This window comes from Helianthus annuus, chromosome 13 (genome assembly GCF_002127325.2).
Source record: "Helianthus annuus cultivar XRQ/B chromosome 13, HanXRQr2.0-SUNRISE, whole genome shotgun sequence".
Classification (NCBI taxonomy): domain Eukaryota; kingdom Viridiplantae; phylum Streptophyta; class Magnoliopsida; order Asterales; family Asteraceae; genus Helianthus; species Helianthus annuus.
The window spans coordinates 40,584,231-40,593,991 of record NC_035445.2 but is presented as its reverse complement, the minus strand read 5'-3'; the positions used below and the strand labels follow the sequence as shown (position 1 = coordinate 40,593,991).

Genomic DNA, 9,761 nt, shown 5'->3' with positions numbered 1-9,761 from the left:
TGTGGGTGTGCTACCGACGTGAAGATCTGCTGGATGTGGAGGTCGGCGCACCATTCCTGGAAAATTCTATCCGTGAACTGCGTCCCATTGTCACTTACCAGGTAGAGCGGTAAGCCGAACCTGCATACAATGTGTTCCCAGAGAAACTTTTTGGCGTTTTCCGCCATTATCTTAGCCAAAGGTTTTGCTTCCACCCATTTGGTGAAGTAATCAACCGCCACGATTAAATATCTTAACTTCCCGGGAGCTGGCGGGAAAGGTCCTACGATATCTACGGCCCATTTCTGAAAAGGCCATGCTGATGTCACCGGTACCAGGCTATTTTTGGGCCGAATTGTTTGAGGAGCAAACTTCTGACAGCTATGGCATCTTCGCAATTCTCTTACAGCGTCTTCGTGCATCCCGGGCCAGTAATACCCTGCGCTATGAATTTTGGCCACCATTGCTCGAGGTCCGGCGTGTATGCCGCATATACCCTCATGTATTTCGCTGATGAGGTATTTCGCTTCTACTGGGGAAACACATCGCGGCAGCGGACCCAAGTAAGATTTTCGATACAGGACGCCATCGTTGAATTCATATTGCAGCGCTTTCGTTTGTACCTTTCGTGCTTCGCCCTTGGCGGGGGGCAGCTCGCCTGTTTTAAGAAAAAGTAGGATTGGGGTATACCAACAGGGTTCTTCTATTGTGACAGCGGAAACGCTTCGTGGTTCGATTGAAGGCGTCTGTAATGTTTCAACTTTGACTTCCCTTTCCATGCCGGAGGTGGCGAGTTTGCTTAAGGCGTCTGCTATCTGATTCTTCCCTCTGTGCACGTGGTTAAGTGTGACTTTGTCGAAGGAATTCATGAGCTCTTTGGAATTTTTGCCAGATATTTTGCCATTGCCTCGTCTTTTGCTTCATATGTTTCGTTGACTTGATTGTTGACCAGCAGCGAGTCGACGTACGCGTCTACCCTGGCTGCCCCCATGGATTTTGCCATTCGCAACCCTGCCAGTAATGCCTCATATTCCGCTTCGTTATTAGAGCACTCGAAGTCAAAACGTAAGGCGTACATTAGCCTGATTTGATCTGGACTTATCAGCATCAGGCCTGCCCCGGATCCATTTCCACTAGATGATCCATCTGTGTATAACTTCCAAGTCTGCCTCGCGGTGCTGGACTCTGGTATATCTTGGATGACCGGGTCTGTAACAACCTCTCCTTCCTGTATTTCGGCTAAGAAATCAGCAATTACTTGACCCTTAACCGCCGTTCGTTTCTGATATTCGATATCTAGGGCTCCCAGCTCGATAGCCCACTTGGCCAACCTACCCGAGACCTCCGGTTTGTGCAGGACCTGCTGTAGCGGATAGTTGGTTAAGATCTGTACGCGATGTGCCTGAAAGTACCTTCTTAATCGCCTCGTGGCGTGTACCAATGCTAAAACTAGCTTTTCCAGCGTAGGGTAGCGTGTTTCAGGCCCTACTAATACCCGGCTTATGTAGTATATTGGTGTTTGTTTTCCTTCCCGCTCAACCATGAGCACGGCGCTCACTGCTGTGCGGGCTGCCGCTAGATACATTTTTAGCACTTCACCGTGTCTAGGCGCAGTCAGCGTGGGTAGCCTTTCTATGAAACGCTTCATTTCCTGCAGAGCTCGTTCCGCTTCGCTGGTCCATTTGAAATTCTTTTTGTCGAGGCAATCTTTTAGCGTTTTTATGAATGGTAACGATTTCTCAGCATGCCTTGCTAAGAACCTGTTGATTGCTACCAGTCGTCCATTTAGGGCTTGAGCTTCCTTCAACGTTCGGGGAGAAGGCATTCGCGATATGGCGGTTATTTTCTCTGGGTTAGCTTTAAAACCGTCTCGGGTGACTACTACCCCCAGGAACTTCCCCTCTTCCACCCCAAAGGAACACTTCTTTGGGTTTAACTTTATGTTGTACTCTCTGAGCCGCTGGAAAGTTTCCTCTATATCTGCCAACATTTGTTTTTCTTCGCTGCTCTTGATTACAAGGTCGTCTACATAGACTTCCAAATTTCGCCCGATCTGTGTTTCGAACACCTTGTCCATGAGCCTCTGGTAGGTAGCTCCTGCATTCCGTAGCCCAAAAGGCATTTTGGTGTAACAAAAGATGCCAACATCGGTGTGGAAGGCTGTTTTCTCTTCATCTTCTTTGGACATTTTGATCTGGTGGTATCCTTTATACGCATCTAAAAAACACTTGTATCGATATGGCACCAGGGAGTCGACCTTTAAATCAATCTCGGGCAACGGGTACGCGTCTTTTGGACACGCCTTGTTCAGATCTTTGAAGTCGATGCACATCCGCCATGTGCCATCTGGTTTCATAACCATGACCGGGTTAGACACCCAAGTATGGCACTGTGTTTCCCTGAGGATTCCAGCTTCCACTAACTTGCGCACTTCCTTAACGACCGCTGCCCGGCGATCCGGGGCCATGCTGCGTTTACCCTGGGCGACTGGCTTAATGCATGGGAGCGTGGCAAGTTTATGTTCCGCTTTATCGCGGGGGACTCCCGTCATATCGGCGTGCTCGAAAGCGAAGATGTCTGCGTTTCTTTTTAACAATTGCTTCAAATCGCTCTTTACTTCTAGGGACAGAGTGTCGCCGATGGTGACCATTTGGTCCGGGTGGCGTGTGCTTAATACCCACCTTTCTGGTCCCGTGGCCCCCGCGGGCCCTTGGCGACATCGTTTGGTATCCAATATTTCTCCAATTCTATCACGAAATACGGTAGCGATACCTTGTGGTGTTGGAAACTTCATAAAACCTCTCGCCGTGGAGACTATGGCGTCTAACTTTCCCAGGGTGAACCTTCCGATAATCACATTGTGGTAGGACTCGGCGCGGACCACGAGGAAAGTTAGTAGTATTGTTCTTTCTTTGGGTGCTTGCCCGAAAGTTACCGGGAAGGTGATTTGACCAATAGGATCCACCTTCTCTCCTGTGAAACCTTTAATAGGGGCATGTACTGATTCGAGCAGCTTTTTATCTTCTGGTTGCATTCTATCAAAGCAATGTTCGTAGATGATATCTTCTGAGCTTCCAGTGTCGACTGGGATTCGCCTCATACGGTAGTCCCCTACCGCCGCGGAGATGATCAGGGCATCCGTGGTAAGATGCAAATCTTCCATTCGTGGTTCTATAGTCATTGTTGCCAACATCCAGGGTTCGAGCGTGGAGAAACTCCGCTTCGCCCCTCTTCTTATATCGGCATGAACCATGTTCAACTCGCGCGGCCTTTTTCCTGCCGCCTTATCGTTCTCCTCCTTGACCACGGGCGGGCCTTGTTTGATATCTCGCACTAGGTGTGCCAATTTTCCTGACTTTACGAAGTATTCGATCTGTTTCTTAAGCTGGAAACAATCGTTAGTGTCGTGTCCGCTCCCCTTGTGATACTCGCAGTATTTGCTCGTATCTTTGTTCGGGTTGTCTTTCAGTGGTTTTGGTGGATTGAGCCTGAGGTTTTCTGAGGCAAGAATCTCTGCCGGGGTCTTGCTTAAATTGGGATATTCAGACCGAGGTTTTGACGTCTCATTCCTTGAATAGGAGCTCCGGTGTCTGTCATACCGCGAGTCTTTGTCGTTTCGCTGATATCGGTCTCCCCTGTGCTTGCTCTTGGACCCCCGGTGATCTTTTTCCTCCTGGTTTTTTAGGGCTTCTTTCTTTCTGTTAGCCGCGTGGCTGGCCGCTACCGCTTTTTCCTGTATAACGTATACTTTGGCTATCCGCAGTATCTCGTCTATGGTCGGGGGTACCCCGTCCCTTCCGTGCAATGTTCTCAGCAATTCATCATCGTTAACCCCTTGGAGGAAAGCTCCACATGCCAAATCATTGGTGACGCCTGGTATCACCAGGCTTTCTTTGTTGAATCTGATGATGAAGTTTTCTACCGTCTCATTGTCTCGACGACGGATATGAAGGAGTTCGTTCCTATCTTTCGTGTGTCGGCGCTGCTGACTGAACTGTAGGATGAACTTTGACTCCAAATCTTCAAAACTATCTATCTCACCCGTGGGTAAGCTGTCCCACCATACTCGCGCCGCTCCCACTAAAGTTTGTACGAACATCTTACACTATAGGGGCATGGGCCAGCAGGCCACTTCACCCGCGCTCTTAAATAAATTAAGATGATCGTCCGGGTCAGTGAGGCCATCGTACTTGCCGACTGTTTGGGGCATCTTCGGTTTTTCTTTGATAGGGGCTTCAGCGATCCTACGCGTGAATTTGGATCGGAATGTTGCATCTACTGGCTTGCACGGCTTGGTTAATTCGTCCTCTTCTACATTCACCGTCTGTGTAGGTGGGATGTTCACACCCGGGGCGGGACCTGTTCCCAGACCGGAGTTTTCCAAAGGAGTTATCCGGGGTCTGACCGCATTTTCTCTGTTGTGCACAGGTTCAGTTGGCGCTTGGGTATACATTGGTTGTGGCGTCGGAAAGTTCCACCACGGCGGCATGTAGGCCGCGTATGGCGATTGAGAGCTTCCTTGCGCTGTTCCCTGAAGCGGATAAGCTGTTCCCCCGTATGAGGGTAAATACCCCGGGAAATACATTTGATTTCCTGGTGTAACAGGGGCATTCATTACCCCGGTTGGCATGATGACCGACTGATGAGGTGGGGTAGATAACGCCGCCGTAAGCGCGGCTGAATACAACGGTGGCATTGGATTAGAAACCAACGGTTGGTAGTATTGGGGAGTATTGGTTTCAGATACTAAGATACTGGGACTCGCCGAGGTGATGACGGGAGTAGAGTAAAGGCGTGAAGTCTGTGAAAAAACAGCAGTCCCTGGGGCAAAGGCGCTACCGCCTGTCCCCTCCGTCCTCCCAGGTGGTGTTTGTGAGGGCATATAGAGGAAAGGGTTTGTAACCACGGCCTGGGAAGAGATTGTGGTGATATTATCAAAACCCGGTGGCGGCCCTTCCGCCTCGAACTCTGGATCTAACGACCTGGTGACGGCCGGGGACGATAGTGGAGTGGTTCCGCTTCCCGCCCCCAGCGCCAAGTTATTATTTGTCAACGTTTGACCAGCCATGTTCTGATCACTTGCCATGAAGTTCTTTGTCGCTAATATGGTCCCACGGATGGCGCCAATGAAGAAACACTGACCTTAACAGCACCAATGACTTCGATGATTAGTGACTTGAACGAGTGGCTGCAAAACAGAAACACCGTTAGGACTCGTTACAGGAATGGGGTTATTCCTGTAACCACCCTCCGGCGTGAGAATAAGTATTGGTTCTTGAGAGAAGTATTGGAGAGGAAGATATATGGGAATTAGATGATCATACCTTATGCATTCGTCTCTATTTATAGGTTTTCCATTAGGGTTTCCCTTATTCCAGGATACGTTCCGATAAACTGGAGATTTACACGATCTTCCCAAAAAGTGGGAGATTTAGTTGTGCACCTTCCATGTAGATATGGAAGGTTCTAGAATAAATGTTTGTATTCACATTAATATTAAAGGTTGTAACCGGGTCGGGTGACCGATGCGGGTCACACCTCGTCAGTAAATATTTATTTACTGCTTTCAGTCTTTACATTTCGAAATATTAAAAAAAAATACCAAAAAGATTTTAGGTGTGTTTTAATATAAACTTTATAAAAGCCAAAAAGATTTTATTTCTATTTTATTTTCGATCGTACGATGTTGGATCTCGAGTCTTCGTTACCTGAAACCTGAACGAAAACCGAATTGACTAAATCTTCATAAACGGTCGAAATTTGCAAGTTTTGAAAGTTAGAAACTAAAACTGACAAACTTATTAAACTTTCAAACTGTCGGACGGTGTTAGATTGAAACATGGTCATACGTGTGTCATTTGTTTATGCTAACTATATTCCTAGCAGTTGTTCTCATTACGCGTTTAGATTTCTTGCATGTGCAGATTCTAAAGGCAAGGAGAACATAGTCGACGACAAGCTTCGGAATGAAGACACGACGTGAAGGCACTCAAATGATGAAGATGATCGAGTTGCCACGGACCATCATCAACACCACAAGGATCTCAAGCATTAAAGATCAAGTCATTCACGAGCATAACTCAAGGGGGAGCTTATGTTAAGGGGGAGTTTGTCAACACACTTCCTACATGATACAGGGAGTTTGTTGATACACTCTCTGCTTTCAAGACGTGAAGACACGAAGATCGAGACAAAGCTACAGCCAAGGGGGAGTTTGTTGGTGCACTTGTGTCTGTACTTTGTCTGTATATAAAACGATGTCCTTTGTTAGTCCTGTAAGTTTGACCAAGTCAACCATTCTCCTGGTTTGACTTGGCCAAACAGTTGGTACATGATCGTAACATGTCTGTGTCGAAGGATGACTCATCGAAGGATAGTTTGGATCCTTCGATGAGCTCGAAAGATGAACCTTCGATGGATGATGATAGGCCTCGCTAGATCATCCTTCGAGGTATTTGTAGATCCTTCGACAGGTTTAAGATCGATAGATGATCCTTTGATCAATCTATCTGATCCTTCGACCAGACACTCTGTGACGGGTATATATACCCGTGTAGTGTGTTCACTTCATTTCAGACACTTAGAGACACAAGATAGAGTACAGAGAGACACTTCTGTGAGAACACACACACTTAGAGAGTTTGCAAAACGGATTTGTAGACATTGAGCTTGTAACCGAACCTTTCATACGTATTAATACAAGTGGTGTTAATCGGTGAATATTGTGTGTCTTGTGTTTGTGCTTGTTTCATCTCGGTTTGCACTCTAGCTTGGATTCCGCACTTGCTAGTGTGTTTCACATAACAAGGTTAAGGTTTGACCTCATCCTCCGAGGGACCTACAGATTCAACAATCTATCATAGAGAGTTTAAAAAGATTAGACAAATACGATTTTTCATCATTATTCTACAAAGATTCAGACTATCAAAAAAAAAAATCGATATAACTTCTTTTTCAAATAATCTTCAAGATTCATTAGTACGCATGTTAATCAATTAAAGCTTAGAAAAGCCGCCACTGTTGTGATTAATTTGCGTATCATGGGACAATATTCCGAAGGCCTAAATTTCAAACATTGAGTACTGACCAAATTTCATGGGTCTTCTGCTTCTCAAAGAGAGCATAATCTATGCAACGTCACATAGGACCCTAAAACTAATGATTAAATTCTTGAGTGATAAGCAAACAAGAAGGGGGTGAACTTGATTTATCTTTGTTTAGATCTCCATAGCTTGAATATTGTGTTCAAGCATTGACTTTGGGCTAAAAACAAGTTAACCTCCAACATGCGATTTTCCGCTTCTAGCCACTTTGAATTCTGAACGTTTTACATTCACATTGCAACTTCCTAATTAAAGAGAGTTTGTGGTCTTCGCACCAAAGATTTCATCATTTACCTATAATGGCATTGCTCAGTTTTCGTTATCTGCCAAAGATCTTCTTTCATTAAAGACAATCCGCTGTAGATCTATTGAGAAGCAACCAAAGTTTATTGAATTGATGATCAATACCTTGCAGCAACTCTATAAGTCATGATCAATTTTACCAAAAAACTACACAATTTTTTCATGGTTTCCAAGCAAGATTCAGTATAACTGTTTTTGACATCTTGCTGACTCAATCAATCAATAAAATCGCCTTCAAAATTTCGATTTGATTAAATTCTAACTCAAGAATACTAAAAAAAATCTTGGTGAATATTAAAACTACACAATTTTTTCATGGTTTCCAAGCAAGATTCAGTATAACTGTTTTTGACATCTTGCTGACTCAGTCAATCAATAAAATTGCCTTCGAAATTTCGATTTGATTAAATTCTAACTCAGGAATACTAAAAAAAATCTTGGTGAATATTTTAAATTTATACAATCAGAGGGTTATCTGAGAAAAAACAACAACAAGATAATGGTTCATAAAAAGCATGATGAATATATTTGGTAAGATAAGCAATTAGCATGAAATTAAATCCATCAAACTAAGCCCCGTTAAATTTAATTAAGAAATTTGGAGTCTACAACTTTTTGTACCACCAAATCGGGTCAAAATTTAAAAAGAAAACGTCCTTAATTTGCAGAGTCGAGATTGTCTTCTGAAATCCTATGAACAGTCAACGATCTTCTTCAACACGCTGCATGATGATACCGAATTTATGTTAGCATATAATGGTTATGATCGAATGACTGCAATAAATTAAACCGCATCCACTTCCTAATCACTAATCACAACGACGCGTATTCCAAACAAGATTTTATATGAATTGATGAAAAGAATTTAAAATCAAAAACCACTCACAGATTTTGTGATATCAGGATGTTTGATTTCATCAAACACAGCCGATAAAGCAGTGGCCATCTATAGGTTCTTTGGCTGCGCGGCCGTCTGTGGATTATTACCGGACAAAATAATAACAGTCTAACAGAGGTACTAGTGTTTTATGAGCGGGCTATTATACATAGAATTACAATTTTAACGCCATTAGTTCTTCATTCTGCTCTTTACATTTAGTTTAGTTATACAAATCCAGGTGTTCATATTTACAATAGCATATTTGGTATCCTCCTTTTTTTCACCCAACTGTATGTTAACAAACACATGACAAGAGTAAGCTCATGGGAAGAGATGTTGCAAACAAATGATCATTCTTGTTTATATCTGACTTTTGTGATTTAGGGAAAATTACTACTTTTTACAAGCTCGTGAATTTACATAAAATACATGCATAGATAGATTATGATAAATAACAGTCGCAGCAGTCACAAATTCGGTCGCAAAATTTGGTTAGCGACAATGTCAATTGCAACTGTGATCGAAAACGGAATCGCAATTGGTTAGTTTTCTAGTTGTGAGGGACGGACAATGCCATAAATTTATGTGAAAGACATTCATAGATTATGAAAAGAAAACATATGGTTCGGATTTATGCCAACAAATCCTCCCGTTTGATTCCAAAGAAAGTGGAACAAACAAAATCTTAATCAAAGTTTTTATTAGTTTTATTGCATAGGTGTGTATCCAATTAAAGATTATGCCACCATAACTCAATCAATGTGTGAACTAGGTATGGAATCTCGATTTGACTCTTAAACATCTCCATCATCATATATATTGTGATGTTGTGTTTGAACCAAGTTTGCTATAGAAAACTAAATCACACAATCCTTTTCTACCACAGTTTTATTTGTGAACATTACTTTATCCCCAAAGGCACAACGCCGAATCGACGAATAAGATTTGTAGCAAAGTGTAAATCACATTGGGTTTTGAGTTACTAATTATAATGATTTGGATGAATTCCAAAAGGATTTCACTAGCTATCAAGTGCTGGTTGAATCGCCAAATTAGCTAGCGGTTTTACCTTCTTTCTTTTCATGCTTGTTACTTCTCCGTAAAAGGACCAAGCTTTAGTAGAATTTGTTTATGGGAAGTTTACCATCATTCCCAACCCAATCCATTTGCGGAGCTACTCAAATCAATGTTTCCGAGATTTTGGAGAGGCGCCATCATTATGTCACTAGTTTGTATTCCCTTTAGAGTTAATTACACAAATGGGTCATGTGGTTTATACCTAATTTCGCCTTTGGGTACTATCTTTTTTTTAACAGGTTTAGGTTTATGTTTTCAATTTTGTAACACCTTTCCGTACTAACACTAAAATTTGTTAATTAATGACTAAAATACCCTTGCATTTTTTTAAGTTTATCATGTTGGTACACTTTATGTGGACGCGACTTGGTTCGGTTCGACTCGGTTAGGTTCGGCTCAAGCCCGACGTCACGACATTC

At 43.2% G+C, this 9,761-nt stretch overlaps 1 protein-coding gene across 1 annotated transcript; it reads right to left on the bottom strand.

The window, feature by feature from the left end:
* Positions 1 to 4,084: 4,084 nt before the first annotated feature.
* Positions 4,085 to 5,047, bottom strand: LOC110900734 (leucine-rich repeat extensin-like protein 1). Its single transcript, XM_022147603.2, has one exon. The coding sequence runs from the start codon at positions 5,045 to 5,047 to the stop codon at positions 4,085 to 4,087; it is 963 nt and encodes a 320-aa protein (XP_022003295.2).
* Between the last annotated feature and the right edge of the window lie 4,714 nt (positions 5,048 to 9,761).

Bases quoted from the DNA above. Each gene is read 5' to 3' on its own strand.
- LOC110900734 (XM_022147603.2), bottom strand. From the start codon at position 5,047: ATGGCTGGTCAAACGTTGACAAATAATAACTTGGCGCTGGGGGCGGGA.